General features: G+C 39.4%; 1 protein-coding gene across 7 annotated transcripts in view; it reads right to left on the bottom strand.

The window, feature by feature from the left end:
- Positions 1-22,720, bottom strand: part of LOC141775629 (teneurin-3) — a 176,060-nt gene that overhangs the window by 5,993 nt on the left and 147,347 nt on the right. For 5 of the 7 annotated variants that reach the window (XM_074649193.1, XM_074649195.1, XM_074649196.1 and 2 more), the window contains 8 exons: positions 20,868-21,117; positions 18,899-18,919; positions 15,422-15,654; positions 13,493-13,647; positions 9,009-9,886; positions 6,934-7,109; positions 6,269-6,504; positions 4,228-4,524 (listed from right to left, as the gene is read on the bottom strand). In XM_074649193.1, the coding sequence (XP_074505294.1) occupies positions 4,228-4,524; positions 6,269-6,504; positions 6,934-7,109; positions 9,009-9,886; positions 13,493-13,647; positions 15,422-15,654; positions 18,899-18,919; positions 20,868-21,117 (2,246 nt within the window). The remainder of the gene's footprint in view (positions 1-4,227; positions 4,525-6,268; positions 6,505-6,933; positions 7,110-9,008; positions 9,887-13,492; positions 13,648-15,421; positions 15,655-18,898; positions 18,920-20,867; positions 21,118-22,720) is intronic. The other 2 variants (XM_074649194.1, XM_074649197.1) reach the window with 1 other exon arrangement.

Genomic DNA, 22,720 nt, shown 5'->3' with positions numbered 1-22,720 from the left:
GTCTAGAAAACAACGAGAGGATATTTTTGTGGAGGAGATAGATGGTGTGATATTTTGCTGTTTGACATGATGTAACAGCAAAATGCAAAGACCTGTCAGTTTTTCTTTATTTTCATGTATAAATGTTTAAATCACTATCTACATAATTTAGCCTCAGGGTGTCCTTTGTTGTTTAGGAGAGAAGTGGATTCCTATATTTTCCAAAGAATAAAACAAAAATAGGAGTAAATTTAGCAAACCTGAACACTACCTGAAACCTACAAAAATATTTCCCCAAACATTTACATGTTTTTAGTTTTGGCAGTCAGAAAGGAGTACATACTGTGTATTTAACGACTGTATTTACTCAGTTGTTAAATGTGAAAATTGTGCTCTCGCAGGATTTCATATAATTTTAGCCTGCCTATCGCCTGGTGTGTTTTCTCTGTATTTACTGTCTTTCAATTTGTACCCTCTGGCCGCGGTGGAAACATCATTAGGTGTCAGGTGTCCAGTCTTTGTAGGTTTCAGCTATTTAATGTTTTATTTAGGACTGTCAATAGATTCAAATATTTAGTCGCGATTAATCGCATGATTGTTGACAGTTAAAATTAAATTAATATTATTTTTATTATTTACATTTTGTTATCTGTTCGAAATGTACCTTAACGGGAGATTTGCCAATTATTTAATACTCTTATCAACATGGGAGTGGACAAATATGCTTTATGCAAATGTATGTGTTTATGTATTATTGGAAATCAGTTAACAACACAAAAAAATTACAAATATTGTCCAGAAACCCTCACAGAGAGAAGTACATACTGTGTATTTAACGACTGTATTTACTCAGTTGTTAAATGTGAAAATTGTGCTCCCACAGGATTTCATATAATTTTAGCCTGCCCATCGCTCAGTGTGTTGTCTCTGTATTTACTGTCTTTCAATTTGTACTCTCTGGCCGCAGTGGAAACTCTCATTAGGTGTGGAGTGTCCAGTCTTTGTAGGTTTCAGCTATTTAATGTTTTATCGTTTTTTGAACAGGACCACGAACAATATTAAACATAAACATTACCATTTGATGTATTAAAACTAAAGCTAAATTTGCAGTCCTTAAAGGTCACATATTATACTCCATTTAAACTAGTTATTATAGGTCTCAGACACCTCCAAACCATGTCTCTGAAGTTTTTTTTCTCAAAAAAACAATCAGATCATGCATTCCAGCATGTCTCTATAACCTCTGTTTCAGCCCATTTCCAAAAGTGCTGATTTCTGTGTCTGTAGCCTCTGTCTCCTCCCACTCTGCTCTGATTGGTCAGCGTTTTCTGTCAATCAAACGTCCTCAACAACAGCGTCACCCTCCCCCTCCCTCTCCCTCCCGGAGAAGCTCTCTCTCTCTCTCTCTCTCTCTCTCTCTCTCTCTCTCTCTCTAGAGAGAGAGAGAGAGAGAGACGAGTGGAGAGATGGCAGCTAGAATAAAGTTTATAAACCACTTTAAAGTTTATAAACCAGAAACTTCACCCAGCGCACGTTACCGGAGGAATCTGATCAGAAATCGGCGACACATGATGAACATCTGCGGTCCAGATTCCAGGTTTTCCTGACGGTTTCTCTCAGGTAAATAATGCTGTTTATATCTCTGTTAGTTAGCTCAGTGTTTACCTCATGCATCAACTCTGTAAACCGTAAACATACACTCTGTTTTACGTCTGTCTTTACAGATCCATCTGTGAGAAATGACCGACAGAATCATCCCAGAGGAGAGCAGACAGCTGAGAGCAGATGGCTCTGTTTACATGGAGATACAAAGCTAACCCGGTAGCATGTAGCTAACCCGTTAGCATGTAGCTACATGCTAACGGGTTAGCTACATGCTACCGCTATGACACGGTGTGTAAACACAGCGACCATCAGGGTGGAAAATAGAAGATGTGAAACAGTAGTCAGTTCATTATTTCTGCTAAAAGATAAATGTATGGAAGATCAGAGTAATGGTATATTATTTACAGTAGTAGCTGTCTCTGTGTTACCATGACTACAGACCACCGGAGCTTAGCTTATCATAGTTTACCAGAGCTGAAGACTTTCTCCTGTACCATGTTAACATAACTAACTAACAGGTGAGATGATTACAAATGCTGTGAATAATTAATATTGTCATCTGTCTACTCAAATAAAGTTTGACTGTGAAACAGAAATGTGTTGTGTTGCTTACAAGTCACTATTTACTACCTGTAATCTGCTACATGCATGACATCAAATATATATAATATATAAATATCATCTGTTTAAACAGTGTAATTACATAAAGCCTTTGTGAAAGAACATGTTATATTTAGATGATGGGAGTACATGAAGCCTGTTCTGCTGGTTCTTGCAGACTAACTGTAGGAGCTACTTTGCTCAAGTTCGGTTGAGGAGGAGAGACAGTGACGCGCTGTGGGGCGGGGTCAGCTACTGAAGGTTCTCTCTGGTTCGACCAGGAAACCCTCACGTGACTTGCATTCTCTAATGACGTCAGGATACAAGGAAAAAAGCGAATTTTTTTTCTGCACCCATTTCCGGACAAACGGAGGAGGAGAAAAAGAGAGAGGATGGTCTTTATGATACTATGGTGGCCTGTAGACACACTGGGGACAGATATTGATGTTTAAAAGACATGGAAAAGTGCATTTTGCATAATAGGTGACCTTTAAGCAGGGTCATAATTTAAACATACACACAGCACGAAACAAACAGGACAGGACATATGATACAAAATGACATGCAGAAGTACATAAAACAATTAGTCTTCAGGTCTGTTCCCATCAATGCTCGAAGTGGCCGGTACTCACCGGTACGCCGTACTGGCACTTCTACATTATACTCCTTGGCGTATGACTTTTTCTTGCGTACCGGCACTTCTCACAATCTGCCGGTACTCTTTTCTGCCCTCTCCATATCAAGTTCTCTGGGAGATTCATAATCATACTGCACAGCATCTAGACGAGCCGATACACGGCACGTCACGGGGGTGAAAACGACGCCGCTGTTATTTATTGATACAATACGTCCTTCGTTAGTGAACTGTTCGTCAACGTCAACTAATATAATGAATTGAACATTATTTAAAAGTTTTCTGAATCTGCTCTTTTGATTTACAGAATATGATTTTACAGGGCAAATATTTCCAGAAGAAATACATGTTCAGATTATATGTGGAAATAATAAAATAATTATTCAACTATAGTAAGTTTTGTCTTTAAGCTTTTTTTGGAGTTATCTATAGTAAGAATAATGGTCCAAAATTATGTAAATGAGTTTAAGTCAAAAACCATGAAATTGTCTGGGGAGAAGACCCCCAAACCCAATATCTCCTCTTATCTTTTTTTCACTGTCGAAATACATAATGTGTCTCTTTATCCTGCTGCATAATATGTTGGAGCATCCTGACTGTGATGCTGCTCCAAAAACCTGAATGATACCCTACTATAGGCTACACTTTAACTAATAACACTATGGTCAAATATACAAACACATCACCTTAACCCTATTTTGTTCCAGTTGGAATATTATCGGAGTATTAAAGGCCTACTACAGAAGATGTGTAGCCAGAGTATAATAATTTAACAATAAAATCACAGCTGATTATGACTGACACAGTATAACACGCTTAAAGAAATAATAAATAATAAATCAATATGAGCAAGAGATGCTGATACCGTCTGACACACACGCCAACCTGTGAATAAGAGGAGTACAGCCACCTATTTTTTCCACTTCAATAACTGGTCTCCATCTTTACACACAGTGATTTAAAGAGTACACACTTCTATTGCACATGCACTGTACACTGCTAACAGAGCAGAGGATACTGCCATTCAGTGCTACCTACCACACAGCAGAGATGGTAATCATCCCTACTGTTTAAACCACTTGAGGCCTAATTTCCTTGGGTAATATACTATACTCTACATACTGGGTAGAGGTTGAGGTATAGCTAGTGGATGTAATCCCTCTGAACATTTCTGCTTGCAAATTATGCTCGTAAATCTGCCGTTAGTGTAAAATTATGACTGTGTTTGCTAAGTACCTCTGTGAGAAGCAGAATTATGTACATGGAGCTGGTGATTATTGCAAAATAGGCTTCTTCAGGGTGACCTCTGCTACATGTCAGGGGCTTTATTCACCCTGGAGCGGTAATGACTAGCCTGCTGTACAGTACATCTTATATACTGCTTCCTCCCGGTCATGTTATTTTCTCACCTGCTCCAGGTAGGTGTAACTCCATATCTTCCCATCAGCAAACACCCTGGAAACCAGGCGGCCTTGGCTATCATACTCGAGTCTCTCAGTGGTGGGACCTCTCTGCAGGGCACTGATTTGTCCACTGCTAGTGCGGCTCACATTAACCGGCAGTAGCTTACTGCTGGGCACCCAGAGCACCGGGTGGCCTGCTGTGTCGTATATAATCTTTAAGAGGAACTTCCTGTGGTCATCGTAAATCTTCTCTGTCCTCAGGGTGCGATCGTAATCGACAGAAAGGATGTTCCGCCCGTTCACCTGTGGGAAAGATTTGATTTAATAACGTGTAAAACAAAAAACAACTACTCCTACTACTGCTGGTGATAATACGATATCATTAACAGATTTAAAAGAAACAATACGACCAATATGCCTTGACAATTGTGCAACATCAAGTAGAAATCCTTGGTTTTGACACCACCGTTCTTTGAACCGTATTCACATAATTTTCAATACAGTTGTCATAGAGATTAACACCTCCCTCACAGGGCTCATTTAACCGAGAGACACTCTGGCGATTATTCAGGTGCACTTAAATCACAACCTCCTAAATTTAGAGGAGACTAAAATTACTCAAGAGGCAAAGTAACCACCCAAGTTAAGTTCATGAAGTACCGTAAATCATAAATCTGAGTGTCAGAGGAGGAGGAGGAAGGAGAAAGAGGTGGACTTGTGTACAGTGCTGGAATATTGATAACCCTCTATATCAGGGACTAAATGTTCAGGTGACTCATAAATTTCAGTGGAAAGAAAGAATTGTAGAAATATTTTTACAATGTTATAATAAGGGCAGTCGTAAATTATAAGCTGTCATATTTTAGACGGTTTGGTCTGATTTTTGTGCAACTGATCTCTGTCTCTAATAATTTCCCCGCTACGGGACTAATAAAGGATTATCTCCTTTTATTTTATCTTAACTTATCTTAATAGAGTGAAGATACTGGTATCATATGAAACTAGAAAAGCCTAGGGATTAAATTGGTACCAACAATATCATGCTAGCTTGTTGGGAAAACTGCTAAATAACTTTACAAATTTACACTACATTTTGGCCAGGAAAAACTGGCATGACGATTTTCAAAGGAGTCCCTTGACCTCTGACCTCAAGATATGTTAATTAAAATGGGTTCTATGGGTACCCACGAGTCTCCCCTTTACAGACATGCCCATGGTGTCTTAATGTGGTATTTTGGAGAGATTGTTGATCATTTTTATCAATTCTCGAATGGTAAAAAATTGTTAAATTTAGCACCAAATCTTTGTAACAAATGGTATCAACCTAAAATTTGCTGCAACAATTGATGAGACATCACAAACTCATATCATGTTCTACGCTCTTATACACTTTAGTTATTTTAATTGATTAATTCATTTATTAATACATTTTTTATTTATTATTAATGACTAGAACAACTTGACACACAGTGCTGAGCTGCATCTCAAATTAATCTTCAGGTTCCCAGCTTTGAGATGATGTACACCACTTCTATGTGACATCTATTGTTGACTATCTATCTATCTATCTATCTATCTATCTATCTATCTATCTATCTATCTATCTATCTATCTATCTATCTATCTATCTATCTATCTATCTATCTATCTATCTATCTATCTATCTATCTATCTATCTATCCATCCCCCACCCCTATGCCTCTGAAAAAAGAGGGTGGAATGGAAAGGGGTTAACATTATTCAAATCAAAATGTGTTTCTGTTTATCACTGAAACAGGTCTGAAGTATTTAGGTTGGAAAGTTTTTGAATACAAATAGTTCCAATGGCAACTCTTGTCTATTCTCTACAAATGGTAGTAAACATAATCCTTGTTATGTCCTTGGGAAATGTTCTCCCCTGTGAGGGGTCTCTGGCCCCAAAAAGTTTGAAACCCCTGCTCTATCCAACACTGAAAGCCACAGGGGAATAGCCACTTTTGTATTCGTGTCACGCTGACCATTTGAATGTGCCACAAGGAAGGGAAAAAAAATAATAAATCAAACTCACCCTGAGCTTGCGTCCAAACACGATAACTTTCCCTCTGGCTTGTTCTTTGCGGAAGCGCCACTCCACCAAGTTTTGCCCACTCTCCCCTGGCAAGCTCATGTTGCGTCTGGCTACAGTCGGGTTGGCAGCGCCTGCCAGGATGTGGGGCTCTGTCTGGTAGTGGGTATCCATCCCGTTGGCATAGGTAATCCTCAGCGAGTTGTCAAAGCCAACTTGATAGATGCTTCTACATTGGTCTATGTTATGGTAAACAAAAAGTGAACAAAAAAAAAGCAAGTTAATAAGTAATTACACACCGGGATGAATGATTGACAGTCTCCTGAGGTAATTATTGGTTGTACTTAATTATGCTTTAAGTCCTTAGTATTTCCTATTAGAAAATTATTAGATGGATGTGAGTGATGTGCTGAAATAACTGGTCCATCTGGGTCTGGCAGAGAGAAGAAACCATTTAGATACAAGGTTGATGTGTCTCCCTGACACCCCAAACCCACACACTGAGAGAATAATCATTTACGCTGTCGTCTGTCAGACCCTCTAAGCTGTGATGATACACGACTTAAGCTTACTCAACATTGCCCCGGCGACCCCTGAAACAATGACAAATAACCGCTTACAAAATAGCTGCCTGAGTCGGGGAAGACGAGCGCCGGCAGCGGCCTTACCCTGAGCCAGAGTGTAGAAGGCACGGATGGTCGAGGTATTCGTGGTGATGCTGATTTCCTCCTCTGTCATGGAGCTTTCAATGTCCACCGTCAAAGCGCTGTATATGTCCGTGTACAAGTTATTCACCATTCCGGTGGGGAACGTCACATTCATTAGCCGCCCTTCACTGTCATAGCTGTTTGACAAGAAGAGCAGAAAAATGACAAAAGCATTGATATACGATGGCACTCAGTGCATTCAATTATCAGCTCTTTTATACTTGTTGAGTAAGACCATCACATCAAATGTCAGTTTCCAGAGCATAAGTGAAAGGGGCGTCTGTATCAACCCAAATATTTGATACGGGAGAATGACACATCTCATCAGCTATCAGTTTTACATATAAAAAACACACACTCTTGTAATTAATTCAATTTGGATGATTGATTTGTCATTATAATCTCAACTGAATGCTTTGCTTTTTTTTTAAGTCATAGTGGGGATGTCATTCATGGCATAATGTGACATGACAGCGAATTACACAAGGGAGAGAAATTCAATCATTGAGAGGCCATGCTACCAAAATAAAGTGTCGTTATGATAGAGAGTCCAGGTGGCGCATTATAACGAAATATAATCATGAGCTGATCATTTTGTTCAACTTTACTTTTTTAAATATGTGCATGTTAAAACAAAGTCCTATTGTAACCGACACTTCTGTTGCTCCTCTTCTGCTAACTGCAATATTATTGTACATATGATACTAGGGCTGTCAATCGATTCAAATATTTAATTGCGATTAATCGCATGATTGTCCATCGTTAATCGTGATTAATCGCAAATGAATCACACATTTTTTATCTGTTCAAAATGTAGCTTAAAGGGAGATTTGTCAAGTATTTACTACTCTTATCAACACGGGAGTGGATAAATATGCTGTTTTATGCAAATGTATGTATATATTTATTATTGGAAATCAATTAACAACACAAAACAATGACAGATATTGTCCAGAAACCCTCACAGGTACTGCATTGAGCATTAACAATGTGCTCAAATCATAACATGGCAAACTTGAGCTCAACAGGCAACAACAGCTGTCAGTGTGTCAGTGTGCTGACTTGACTATGACTTGCCCCAAACTGCATGCGATTATCATAAAGTGGGCATGTCTGTAAAGGGGAGACTCGTGGGTACCCGTAGAACCCATTTTCATCCACATATCTTGAGGTCAGAGGTCATGGGACCCCTTCGGAAATGGCCATGACAGTTTTTCCTTGCCACAATTTAGTTTGGAGCGTTATTTAGCCTCCTTTGTGACAAGATAGACTATGAAACTATGCTATAAACTATGACATGGCTGGTACCAATAGATTCCTTAGGTTTTGTAGTTTCATATGATGTCTGTATCTTCACCCTAGCTTTAAAACTGAGCCCGGGACAACCTTAAAAATCGCAAGTTGCGTTAATGCATTCAAGAAATTAGTAGCGTTAAAACAAATTTGCATTAATGCATTATTATCAAGTTAACTTTGACAGCCCTACATGATACACATGGTTTAATCAAGTAAGAAATAATAAGAAAAAGTAGCAGTTATTAAAGTCTAACTAGGCTATTTTACAGATCTGAGGCACATTTTTATAATTAGGCTTTCAATTAAATGTGCACCCTAAAGCAGGTAAGTACAATTATAGAGTAAACTTGTACTGAGCTTTGAGACAAGGAAGAACACACACAGGCTTACACGCATAGCAAACTTTTTTTTTGTCTCATGACTTGAGGTTTAAATTAAAAAAGGAATATAAATATTAGTGTCAAACGCAATTCAGAGACAAGCTCAAACAAAAGTTTAATAAATCCTTCAACTGCAGGGCTGTTAATATTACCTCCTCATCCATGAGAAGTAGTGAATACTTAAAAAAAACTAAAAAAAACTTCATAAACATAACTTTATCTGCCAAAATGCAAAGTGCACACAGTTGGAGGTGTGTTTTAATTTGCACCATGGGCAGGTTCCAGATGCAGACGGCCTAAATGAATTGCAATCTAAATCAGTGATGTTAAGATTTCCAGTTCCATCTCCATTATACTTACTCGTAGAAAGTTGTCCAGCCGATCTCTGACGTCTTTGTAGCCAGCAGGCCGTTGTTACCATGGTAAGTGAGAAGCACCAGCTCCTGGCCCTGTGCTGTGAGTGTTTTCAGCCCGCCGTTGGTGCCCATGGTCAGCCAGATCACCTGGTTGTCAGGGGCGACGATACGCACCGGCGTGCGGTTAGGATCTCTCCGGATTCTCAGCGTGTTGCCGCTGCTGTCGGTTACAGCTGTGATGTCATTCTCTGTGCTGTAGCTGAAAGTATATTTCAAGTCGCCGGTGAGAAGGCTCGCAGTGTGCTGGTGGGTGCCGTTGATGTCAAACACATACAACTCCTGGGCATCAGGGGAAGCCACCTCGTATGTATTGGCACTGAAAGTTGGCCCGTTCCTAGCGATGGCCCGGATGCGGATGTTGCCCAGGTCTGCCACGTAGAGCGTTCCATCTGGAGCTGCCACTAAAGAAGATGGAGCATTGAGCCTCGCATCTTTGGCATAGCCGTCCCCTGTCTGGTAACAGTCACAGTTGGCGTCGTTCTTGCAATCGCAGTCGGAGGGAGACCCGGCCAAATGCGTTATCTCACCATCCACAGAAACCTTGCGGATCCTGCTCATTTTCCTCTCATCCGTCTCCGCTATATAGATGGCCCCGTGGTAAGATATGGCGATGGAAACGGCGGACTCTATAGGGGTTAACTGGGCCCTTTCGCCACCAGCCACACCGCGCTCCAGCCCAGCCAACGGGCAGTGGAGAGGTCGGCCAGCTGCGATGCTCACTTGGCCGTTCTCCGTGATGCGCAGCACGATATTGTTGTCCAGGACGTACAGCGAGTTGTCCATGGGGCTAACGGCGAGGTCCGTGGGCCACTCCAGAATCACCTGAAATACAAGACATCATTATCACATTACACATTTGAAATAAAAGGTCCTTACTCAAAGTAATCATGACACATATTTCATTTAAATAAATATCTATTTTTCTAATCATTAAAATGTAGCAGTGACTCAAGCATTGGCCAAGTTCACGTGAACAATATAGCACATTCTACATTTGCATAGTGGGATTGTCTTAAGATCAGCAAGCATAAAAAAACAACAAAACAAAAATGTAGTGACAGAACAACTGATAAACTGTACAATTAACCCAAATAGTGAATGCAATAACTGCAGGGAGTTTGTGTAAGACACACGTTTTGGATTCATTTTGAGCAGATTCTTTGATTTCCTGTGAATATTGCAGAGTTTTCCTGTTGTTTTTAGGAATTTCTAATATAATTCCCTGTATTTTTTTTTTATTTTATCAATCATACGTACTCAATAGGCTTCTTTTTTGACAAATTCAGTGTTTTCTTCTCCCTGACGCTTGGCCATTGTTCTATTAGCTCTTTTGTTGCTTTAACTGTGTACTTTCCTAATGCAGGATGAGGCTTTATATACACATATGAAAAAAATATATATTTATATTTTATTTTTATATCTTAAATTCTAATCAGAACTTTAAAAATAACAATTTAATTTAGTTTTCATCACAGAAAAGACAAAAGAAGGCCTTGGTAACCTGTGTTCTAGGTTAACGAAACACAACAATTCTTAGTTTCAGGTGATTATACACTAATGAAAACATAGTTATGAACATTATATTCTATTTCTGCTAATAGATCCCCCGAAATGTTACACCTTCTTCCTTTAAGACATTGGCTGGTGGAGGAATTAACGCTGACACTTTAGTGGCAGTGTAGTCTCTTTTTAAACTATGTTAGTTTGTCTTAGAATATATAATTTCAATTTAGCCTGAAGGAAAAAAATAAATAATTTATCTTATACCTTTGGGGTGTAGGATTAGCGCTTATCTTCTTGTGCTAACACTGCTGATACATGAATTTAAAGGATAATTCTGGCCACAGTGACTGTTAAGATAATTTTCCATTATGCCCTCTCCCTCCCTACTAAACATTTACATTTTATCATGCTGCTACTGAGATTATAAACTAAGTGAAGTTGCAGGGGGTTGTGCCCTGTGTGGCTGCAGTAAAGCTGCCAAAATAACCCTGAGCATGCATATTAACTGACGCTGTAGCCTGAGAGGGCAACACCCCATTAAGTGATCAATTAAGTAGATCAAATTAAAGAAAAATATTTCACACATAAAAAAAAAAAAATGATAGCAGTATTAACACATCTTGGAAACAAGCAGCAATTACAATCCAAAGCTTTAATCCAGGCCAACTATTACAATCTGCTTGTCAAAAATGTGTCAGTGGATAAAAAGCGTATTTGAAACAGCACAAATGATTGGACTGGCCTTTAAATAAATAACTGGGTCATTAAATCTGTCAAAACGCTCCTGAATTGTGCTTTTCCACAGGGTGATTAATAGTAACGCACGTTGCCTTTAAGGCTGCCACTAGTTAAACTGCACCGAGCCAAATCTCTAACTAGGATGCCTGAGGATCACACGGTCTCGCCAAAACCAGCAATTTTTTTTGGGCTCAAATCAAATGACTTGGTTAATTAGCAAAAAGTGACAAGCTTAATCCTTTGTCTTCATGTTCTCTTATGTTCTTCCCCTTTCATGTTCACCCGCACACACGTACACACACACACACACACACACACACACACACAAACAGATTTCTTTCTCTCCTGTTTACATTGAAAACGTTCCTATGCTGCCAAAAAATACTGTTTAATTTTCTCCCAGCTCCATTATTATCTAACCTCTCCAAAGGACACCGAGTGATATCTGCTGTCGAGGTCATTTGGTGTTGACTGTTGCAGTCCCTCCTATCTACTTCTGAAGTGTTTTGTTTGTAGTCATTTACTCTCTTTCTTTTTGTAAGCTGATCTGCGGTAGAACATCAGAAACTTAATTAAAATGTAAATTGGTTAGTTAAAAAACAAAAAAAAAAACACTTCTCTGTCTGGAGCACACAAGAGGTGGAAAGAGCTTGATCCTGCGGCAATTTCATTCTCAACAGCCAGTACACATAAAAAATCACTTTCTGCAGAAACAGGATATGGAGGACGCTGCTAATGCATCGTTTTTCAAATGATAAAAGCCTTTTTTTTTGCTTTTTATTTCGCTTCATTATTCATCTTAAGTCAGATCTCAAAAACTCTAAAGGAGTGAAATGAGGAGGGATATTAATGTTTGAGTGCAGGGCGCTGCTTTTATGTCACCTCATTCACAGGGAGTTAGTAAATTTAGTGGGACAAAGTCGGCCGTCTTCAGGTGCTGCTGAAGAAAAGGTTTTATGTGCGGCGAAACTCGCTACCGATTGCTGCTTCATTATCATGTGTGGTGTAAGTGTCCTCAATGCGGAGTATTTCTAGTGGAACACTAATTCAGCTCCAGCCACATCAAAACAAGCCCCCCAAACTGAGTAATTATTCTTCCCTCCATATCATCTGCCGTGACCTGAAAACTCATCGCCTCAATAAACACTTCATGTCTCCACTTCCTGCCTAAATCACATCTTCCTCCCAGCACATATTTTTTCCTCCTGTACTTTCAGAGAAAATGCTCTGCTCTTGTCGAGTTGGGAGCAAAAAAAAAGGAAGAAAAAAGCAACATTTCTGTTTTTTTTTCTCCACCAAACACCTTATAATGTTGGCGTTCTAGGAACCCGGAGCTTATTCCACTAATGTCACCGTATGTTTCTCTGATAACATCTGCCAGTTAAATGCCTATTTTATATTTTATTTAACCAGGAATTCCTCACAGAGATTAAAACTCCCTTTTTTTTTTTTAAAGCGTCCCGGGCCAAGAGAGGCAGCAATAACGATGTCACAAGCTAACATCATTAAGTAGATGAATATCTCTCTAGATGAGAATTTAACAAAAATGGGATTGTAAAACCATAAATAAAATTGCCAATAAGAATCATTTAAAAGATAACGTCCTTGAAACAAGCTGAAGAGGCACTTTAAAATCAACCTAAGGGCAATCTAACCATCAATATAAACAAGTAAGGATGATATAATGCTATCAAACAGTAAATGAATTACACTAAAACATCCAGATTGTAATATTCTCTCAAATAGCAGCCAGAGGAGAGGGCACACAGTTTCTGCAGCAGTGATTTAAATTCACGGAAAGAGACCAGTTTTTGCAATTTTAAATTTAATTGCAGAAGTTGCCAGACAGAGCAGAGCAGCATGCAAAACAGCTCTTCTACCTAGCTGTGTAGAGTTTGGGAACTGTTAATAATTATATAAACTAAAAAAAAAAAAAAAGCCTCAGCATGTCTTCCTCGCACTCGAAAACCAGTCGCCCAAAAAGATTATCATTCATGAAAGGATGAGTTATACAGCACATGTAATATATATGCAGTTATATAACGCCGCATATCAATGATGAGTCACGGGTGAGCAAACTGAGAGAGGGTGAGAGAGGTGGGGTGCACAGGGTGGCGCTGTGACACGCTCTGTTGCGAGCACACAGGCGGGGTTAACCACTGTCTGGCACATCTGTGTGTAAGTCACCTGATTGATATCCATGCTGTTGTCACAGGTCAGAGGGCGAGCCGATGTCAGGTCGTTGGAGCCGAGGAAAGTGGAGATGATGCCGTTCTGGTCCACCTTTCTGATTGTGGTGCCGTCGACGAAATATATCAGGCCGTTCTTGCCCACGGCGATGCCTGTTGACATCAAGCAAGAGAGGGGGGAAAAAAAGGGAGAAGGGAAAAGGAAAAAAAAAAAGTTGTGATAACAGGAAAACATGGTGGATATGCTGCATCTCTGCTTGCATGACTCAGTGGACGGAACACGATGGATACATGTGTCAAGCTTGGCTTCCCATTATTCAGGTCACTGCAAAAAGCACAGCCATCAATAATTCACGGGCTGCTTTTCTGGTATTAAATTATTTCTCAGGCTGAAGTGGGAAAGGCTGTATTCATACGATATATATATATGCACTTGCCACGTCTTGTAACCTTCCTCTCTAAAAAAAGGACCTCGCGACCGGCGGTGTCAATGAGTGGTGCGTCAGGGAGATTTTTTGACATCGGCAATCATCAACAATCTGCACACCATTTGAGAAATGAATGAGCGAGGGAGCGGAAATGACAGCTTTGGCCAATTTTAGATGAAAGGGGTGAAAGACAGACCGTTGCCATGGTGACAACTGTGGACTAAATTGTCTCAGTGATTGAGTGTCAGCTCGGAGTTGTAAGTTGCAGCCGAGCCAGTGTGGAGTTGCAATAACCATTTGTCCCAAACTGGGAAAATACATTAACGGGCCACGGTAGCCGCCACATCGCTCTCTGCGTCACCGTGCTGCTTAATAAGAGACCAGCACCTGTGGGAATTCAATCACACCTCACATGCAGGGAGACTACTTTTCATTCTTCACATTGGTTTTTTAACATACTGCAGTTTTGGGTTTGATTCTTAAGACTGCTGATCCATTGGAAAGTGGAAGATTGTTCTTTAGTTTCTGGAGGATTTAAATAAGCTTTAACTTCAGTTTTACCCCAAGAGCATGATTTCTTTTTCAATGAAGTCTTTAAAAGCTTCGATGGAAGGTGAGTGGTTTGGTTTGACCTGTGGCTAGGTCTGCACAAGATTGCTTTCTGCTAAAACATTTACGAGTTGAGGGAGCCCACAGTGAATCCTTGGGAGCTGGCTATTTGACAGTCTGAGATTCTCAGACAGATGAAAAGTGTCACATTTGAGCAGAGTTCACCAAATGTCTGAGGGGAGAAAAAAATGGAGCCATCTGCTGTTTCTTCTCTGGTCTCGGCTTCCACCCACTCCATCATTAGAGTCGCTCCCTCAGATTGCCTTCACTCAAGCCTTTATCACCCAGCTGAAGCTGAGCTATTGCAGTTGGCATTCGGAGCGGGCAACAACTAGCGCAAAAAACAATTCATCCCAGCCTTTTCATCCAGAAGAATTTATGGGAAAGTGAGCAATCCAACCACAAATGGCACAAACGGCCATGTGCTATTTGAATGTGGACAACAGGTTGTGCATAGCGGGTATCAACTTGTGGATGGCTGCTACTTTTGAGCTTTTAAGGACTGGAGACTTTACTTTCACAAGAGCTGTTTGAGAAAAGAATCTTCCAAGGATCAAGTATACATTTTAAAAAGGATATTTGCAGGAATATCCAATTATACAAAATAAATTATGCATTATATTTCTGGAGGTTAAAAGAACAATAACTTTTACATAGGCAGCAACAGCAGCACATCAGCCTTAATTTACAATTGCAGTTGATCGTCTTTTACTTCAACACATGACCCACAACTAAACTCATCCATTAAAATCAGCAAGCCCAGACTTGGCACCGACCCTGATGGCGCACATAAATTAAAATCGAGCAGTCCCCACTCCTGATGGAGAAACCCATCACCGTGTCCCGCCCCTCCATTTGGTAACAACATCTTCATTAGTTTGAAACGATACCTTTGGGTCCGGTGAGAGAGGCCTCTGGAGCTTTGCCTCCATCGCCACAGTGGTTCTCATCAAAGGGCAGACAGTGCTCCCCAGTTCCTGCCATCACCTCCGCGTTCGACTGCAGTTCCTTTGTCCCAGTTAAGGTTTTCGGTTTGTAGATCCTCCGGGAGTTTGTGTCCGACACGTACAGCTGGCCACTTACTGGATCAGTTGTCAGGTAATACCGGTGTGCTGGGTTGTTACTGCATCCAAGACAATAACTCAGTTATATACTGTACTGTCCTTTCACTTTGCAGACACTGAGTTTTTTTTTCCTTAAATGCCCTTTTCTTAAAATGCAGCCAAATAGTCCTTTAATGGTGCTAATTTACACCTAATGTGATCTAAATCAATGCTCTCTGTAAGATACCTGAAACAACCTGCAAACCCCAACTGACCTCCGATGAAATGTAGCCTGATTTCCCCTCCGAATTAAACAATTAGAGTCAAGAATATTATTGATTCTATTAAACCTCTCTGGAGAGCTAACACTGTCTTCACTTTGCATTCGATTTTCAAAGTTGTGAAGATAAACACTTAAGAATAAGCTCTCAACAATCAAGGTAATTTAGAAAGTTGTACTGTTTAAATAATAGATATTCCTGCATACTATCATACATTGTTAAAAGTAAAACAAATGAAATTGCATCAAAAAGAAATGACGGAAAGTTCAATCTGGCATTTAAGCTTGTTTTCTAAAAACACACCATGAATGGCTAATGAAGTGGAACTTGTTTTTTTCCAGTCCAGCTGCAGCTTAAAATATCAACCTTATTATCAACTTAAAATTAGTAGCAACATTGTCATGCATGTGGATAATGAACTGAAGAGGGAAATGTCTATTTTTAATGTTGTGAAAAATTGTGTGAATAATTTCCACAGCGGGAGGAAGAAAAAAAAGAGAGTAGCGGCTTTGTGAATGAAGAATAAAAGACAGAGAGACAGAGAGCGAGACAGAGAAGGTTGAAAAGATGGACTTTAACAGGATAGCACTGCAGTGGGCTTCCAGTTTACAAAGCAGAAATGACAACTTGTGTGCCAGATCATTTCATTTGTTATCACTCCCCTGTGGGGAAAAGCCTTTGGAAATTACAGAAATGACTGGCTTATGTTAACAAAGTGCAACAGCTAATGGTGTTGCATCTGTTTCTGCTTATTTGCATTCATTTTACTGTCTCATAATGGACCAATGAATCAGAGAGCAAATGTGTCAAGGATTAGGAATCAAAATATTTTACAACACATGACTGACTGATTTTTAGACTTGAAGAAAGCCAATTAAATTATCATTTTCTGTGAGTCCCTTGTAAACAAATTTGAAACGCTGGAAAAACTATTGCATTAACCTTTTTCTATTAAGGCAGAGTTGATACATAGCAGGTGCTTAAGTGTCATTAAAGAGCTAAAAACAGAGGCAGTTAACATGAAAAATAGCTTGCTTTACAGTGCAGTCGTAAACACGGCTTCTCTGCTTGTACTCCAGCTTAATGGTACTTCAGTCAATACTGGTTGGCTTTGGAAGTGGGATAATGCGACGGCAAAATAAATGTGGCAATGAAACATCTTTATAAAATGATGAAGATGGAGTCATAAAACTTGACAGCTATCATGAGTCAAAGTAAATGCCCAAAATAGGTGGCTGCCATCAAGTTCTTATTAAGAATTCAGCAAGACGTACTTTTACAGTCAACCTGCGATGGCCGGACACAACAAATGAAACACCTGTATGACATTGTGCAGTCAAATACAGTATAACAGCCCTGCAATATATAATACCTCTGTGAAGCTTCTGGTGTTGATACTGATAGAAGGCAGTGGCCATGTGTCTGACCTGCAAGCTGATTGGCTAATTCAACTCCTGTTGGGAGGCTGGCCCAAAAAAGGAAATATCACATAAGTTGTCTTACATAAGTATAAAAGAAACCTTTTCGAAACAACTCCTGTGCTTGTTCGCCTACGTGCAGCCCGAAGCTGCCTCGAACCTCGAAATTAGGTTTTCTAAATAAGTGTAATTATATCCACGCCTGTCATTTCTGTCCTTTGGTGTGGATCAAAAACCCCGTCTCTTGACAAAATTACCTTCCCATATTAACAATTTTCTCCCAGGCAACATTTGTTTTGTTACCTTTTTCGCAACTGCAAATTATGCAGTTTGTCAACATCTGTTTTATCAAATAGGATACAGTTTTCACTCTGTTTATCTCAGAGTTTTCAGTCACATATCTTGAGGTCAGAGGTCAAGGGACCCCTTTGAAAATGGCCATACCAGTTTTTCCTCATCAAAATTTAGCGTAACTTGGAGCGTTATATAGCGTTCTTCCTGACAGGCTAACATGACATGGTTGCCAATCGATTCCTGTAATCACAATGTAGTTTCATTGTATAGTAATGACAGAGTCGGGACCAAAGGAAATATATATAAAAAAAAGAATAAATAATAATAATAATACAAACATAAATTGTCTTTTAGGTCTATTTAGGGTTCAAAAAAACAACAAAGGCAAACCAACTGACAGTGAGCTGAACAGTTGTGGTCATTTCTCCTGCATCATCACAGCTACACAGAATGACCTCTGGAGGAAAATCAAAACAAAGTTTATTCTGGCGGCTGAAAAATAAAATCCCGTTCCACTCAGAGCTTTATTTATCTTCTCATGTAGAGCTTACAAAGCACGGAAATGCTCTGTTACAGGCATTGATCAAAAACTACATCTGATCAGAGCAGCTAGAATTAGATGAAGGGGAAACAATACATCCTGCAGTAAAGCTGCTGCTGCTGCCTTCAGCGGACGAACCGGGCAAATCAGTTTAGATTTTTAAAATTCATAAAACATATTCATATAACATAATGTTGTTGTCACACCGGAGGCACTAGCCTTAACAGCCAGCTAGACAAAGTTCCTATCGCGGACATGTTAATCACTGGGACAACCTAATTGCCACCAATGTGCATCTTCACTTCATCTGACGCTGTTGTCTTAATCATGAATACAAAGCAGTTGTGTGGTTGTGTGAAGCCCCTCTGGATAAGAACATCTGCTAAACACCATCACAGTAAATGTAATTATATGCTTCACAATGATACTGTTTATTGCAGAGCTATTGTAGTGGACTGCATTGCACTGTACATAGGTGTTGAATGTATATTTTGCATTAACTTCCTTATAGAAATACTTGAAATACTTAAAATATGCAGATGGCAGTGTGTGTCGTATAGTAGCAATTTCGTCAATAATCACATCGCACAAATTCCGACAGACTGTGAGCTCTTCCTCCTGTTTAGATGTAATCAAGCTATAATTGGTTTGTTATAATTACACATGGTAATCACTGGTGCTAAAGGCGACTGTAAAAGAAAGAGTTATCCATATACTTATAAAGAGGATGATACAGATGGTACGTGCACAAAGAATACTAAAGCCACATGCACTAAGACGATACACCTACCTGTGTCTAAAGTCTTTATTTCTATGACAGGGTACAGGGGGAGCAGGGAAAGAGGAAAAAGAGATCAAGACAAGGAAATTGGTTAATCTTAAAAGGATACGTTTGCTTCTCATTTTCAAGGTTATTTGCCCAATTAGACAATTTCCCTGTCATAGGAACGACTTATAAGCTTTAAAAGGCTAGTGTTTTTTCCTTCACAGTAGGAAAAAACACGCAGCTGAATCTCAGAAAGTCAGAGTATCCCCTTGAAGAATCAACACAGCCACTACAAAAAGTCGCAGGCAATGACAATCCATTTGGCAGAGAGGGAAATATGTACTCCTATCCTCATAAAGCCCCCATCCCGCATTACCACTGCTCTTCTCAATTTGGCCGCTCATATTGAGATATTGATTCTTCCACTTGATACATTGGCCACCGAAGCCATAATCTAAACACAGACTTTACGCTAACAGCATTTGAAAGAGGTTCAGGGAGTCCCATATGGAGTATTTGGACTATTATACAACAAGAGTGCATCATACATACCAAACACTGACAACACTGTGGTCTTTAAATGTTTTTTAAACGAGCCTAGATAAAAAATAAGCAGATATCCTGATATTATGCAAAGGAAATTGCACTCTTTCCTTCTGCACTGGTTTAAATCTACACTGCAACTGCCATCTAATGTGAACTAAAATTGTCCTTAGTGTGTCTTTTGTGTCAGACTGAATTTAATTTAGCCAACACAACAAGTTTTCCGAGTAGTGTTTTCTCTTCTTGTAAACAGGGTAAAATAGTTGCTTGGAGACACAAGCCATTTCTTAAACCATTATTTATCTAGGAAAGGGTTGCTGAGCATGCATGCTCCGTTAGAGCAGCACCCTGCTTCCCATTCATGGTGTTACACACACATCCTCCCACGGGAACTGCCCTGTAGTGGCTTATCACTGCACAGGTACACCGACAGTACGGGTGGGAATCACCCGAGGAACCACGTTACGATATTATCACGATACTTAAATCACATTTAGTTAAAGATAAGACATAGCGTGACATTAATTTAGTTTTTATTGTTTTGGGGGAAAGAGATCAGGGGTGGGAGGTATCTACGGGTTGCCTTGGGAAGTGAGGGGGGACATAGGGGTTTGCATCAGACCTGGAATGATAGTTTTGCATGCTCTATTGATTTTTCCCCCTATCCCCAATCGGCAGGTTGCTGAGGTAGAGAGGAATGTTTTTTCTCTCTTCGATTTTCATTTGTGGTCCTTGTAATCTGAACGCTAATTTACAAACTACCCGCCAACGGCGTGGTGACCTACGTCCCTTTAAGGCAGCTTTCATATGTTTGTCATGTATGTGTCTCATAGAGGATGATGGCCCAATGTACATTTAATCAACATCTGCCACTTTGAAATAAGCCAACTGGCCGAATCGGAGTCATTGCCGAGTGAAGCCAAGTTGGCATGAGGGCGTAAATCATCCCAATTACACACTGAAGACAGGATGTCTTTCCTAATTATGGAGATGGATGGGGGAAAGATTTAAAATTTCTATGGGGTAGGGGGAAAGAGATGTGTGTGACTGAAAGTCTGTCCACCATGCTATTTTAGTTTCCCTCTCTACACTGGACGCTAAATGTAGAAATGTAAAGTGGGACCCAAACTGTTAACTATCCATAATCAAAAACATTTTAGGGGTCAACTACAGTATGTTGCATGTTTTTGCTTGTTCTTGTTGAACTGGAGAAAATAATACAAATTAATATAATAATAAAATAAAGAATAAGAAGTAATATAAAATCACTATAATAACACAAAACACTATCTTTTGTCCTTTCATCTATAATTTATAAAAATCCCTTAATGCTTGAACCTTGAAATTTGTACCATTTGATGAAGCGACAGAGGTATAGAGTCAATAATTGTCCCAAACTAACATGTAACATGCTCTTAAAACATTCCCAACAATGAGGCCTTGACCTTACCTGAGCTCCATGATACTCGTGACATTGCCCGATGGGTAGATGCGTCGGATGTAGTTGAAATCTCCGACGTACAGACTTCCGTCGATGCCCCAAGCCAGAGCCACCGGCGCCAGCAGCTTGTTGCCCTGGGCCTGCCCGTTGCAGCTGGGACACGAGATGCTTCTGCGCCGCCCGTTCCCCATGACAGTGGAGATCACAGGGGGCTGCAGGGAGATGAACTGGTTCTCCCCGCTGCCTTTGTAAAGAATGCCTGGGAAAAGAAAACAGCAGTTATGTGCAGGTGTGAAAGCGTGATGGATGTTTGACACTGATAGCAGGTACTGGACTCATTATTTAACCAGGAAGTCTCCAGAGATGCATCTCTCTTACAAGAAACAAGAAATACCCCATAAAGGAAACTGCAAAATTCAACATATTAAAGGAATAATTTGACATTTTAGGAAATACACTTGCTTGATTTCTTGCCCAGAGCTAGATGTGAAAATTATGCCTACCTAATTAATGTTGTGTCTGGCTTGTTTAATCCGTACACAAATAAGACAAGTTGTGGTTTTAGAGTTATGTGCTGCAATTATTTATTTCCCTCTGCTTCCAGTGTTTATGCTAAACTAGGCTAGCCACCTCCTGGTAATAGCTCTGTGCTTAAAGTCGAGATGAAATGAAAAATAATTTGTTTTATTGCCTAAACCAGGGGTCAGCAACCTTTACTATCAAAAGAGCCATTTAAGGCAAAGAAAAGAAAAAAAATCTGTCTGGAGCCGGAAAACATTTAAGCATTGTGATGAAGGTAACACAGTTTATAGTCTAAGTATATAGTATATAAGTCTACTGTAGTGAGGTCCAAATTGCAAATGTACTATGGAGTATTAGGGCCACATTGAGATTTCCAGAATAAAGTCATAATATTATGAGAAAAAAAGAAAGTAACATGTAAAATTACTACTTTATAATATTATGACTTTATTCTCATAACACTACGACTTTTTTCTCTTAAACTTCTGACTTTATTCTGATGATATTACAACTTTTTTTTCACGTAAACTTCTGTCTTTATTCTCATAATATAACGACTTTTTTTCTCGTAAACCTATGACTTTATTCTAGTAATATTATGACTTTATTCTTGAAATCTTCTCTTCAATGTGGCCCTAATACTGTGTCGTACCATCATACATTAGACCTACAACAATGATAAATAAAAATGAAAATGAAAACAAAAATTCAAGGTTGGCCTAAACCTAAAGAAGTTGTAGTTTTATTGCTTAAACCTAACTTTTTTTTTGGCGTAAATCTAAAAAAGCCATTGTGTTCGTGTTCAAAAGGTAACATTTCATTCAGTTTCACAGCATGTTAGAATGTGTTGCTTTTAAGTTTCATTTTCACTTTTACAACGTAGTAGGCATAGCAGGCCCCAAATATCCATGGTGCTTATAGCAACTGATAAAGCCTATTTAATGGCCTGATAACAGTCAAATCGGGTACACAGCAGTCTAAATGCCATTTCACAAACTTGAAATTATTATATAATTTAAAGGAGTTTAATTCAGCTCTCATAATCACTTTTATTCAACCATAATCCAACATTCTGTTCATTAATAATAAACGAGAGCTTCTTATTGTTGTAGATCCGCTGTTCATCAGCTAGTCAGTTATATTTCAGAGGTATAAAAGGCCTTTTTTAAGATTGCCTTCAGGACACATGGCAAATATGTTTTTCATAAAAGTAAAAAACATGGTTTGAATTTTGTTTGTGTCGTTGTGAGTAAAGTTCAGACAATGATGTGATTTAAATACAGTATAGTATAAATACAGGGAGTAGAGGCAGTACACAGACAACCAACTGACCATCACTC

The sequence above is a fragment of the Sebastes fasciatus genome, chromosome 10, assembly GCF_043250625.1.
Source record: "Sebastes fasciatus isolate fSebFas1 chromosome 10, fSebFas1.pri, whole genome shotgun sequence".
NCBI lineage: Eukaryota > Metazoa > Chordata > Actinopteri > Perciformes > Sebastidae > Sebastes > Sebastes fasciatus.
This window is presented reverse-complemented; position numbering and strand designations above follow the sequence as displayed.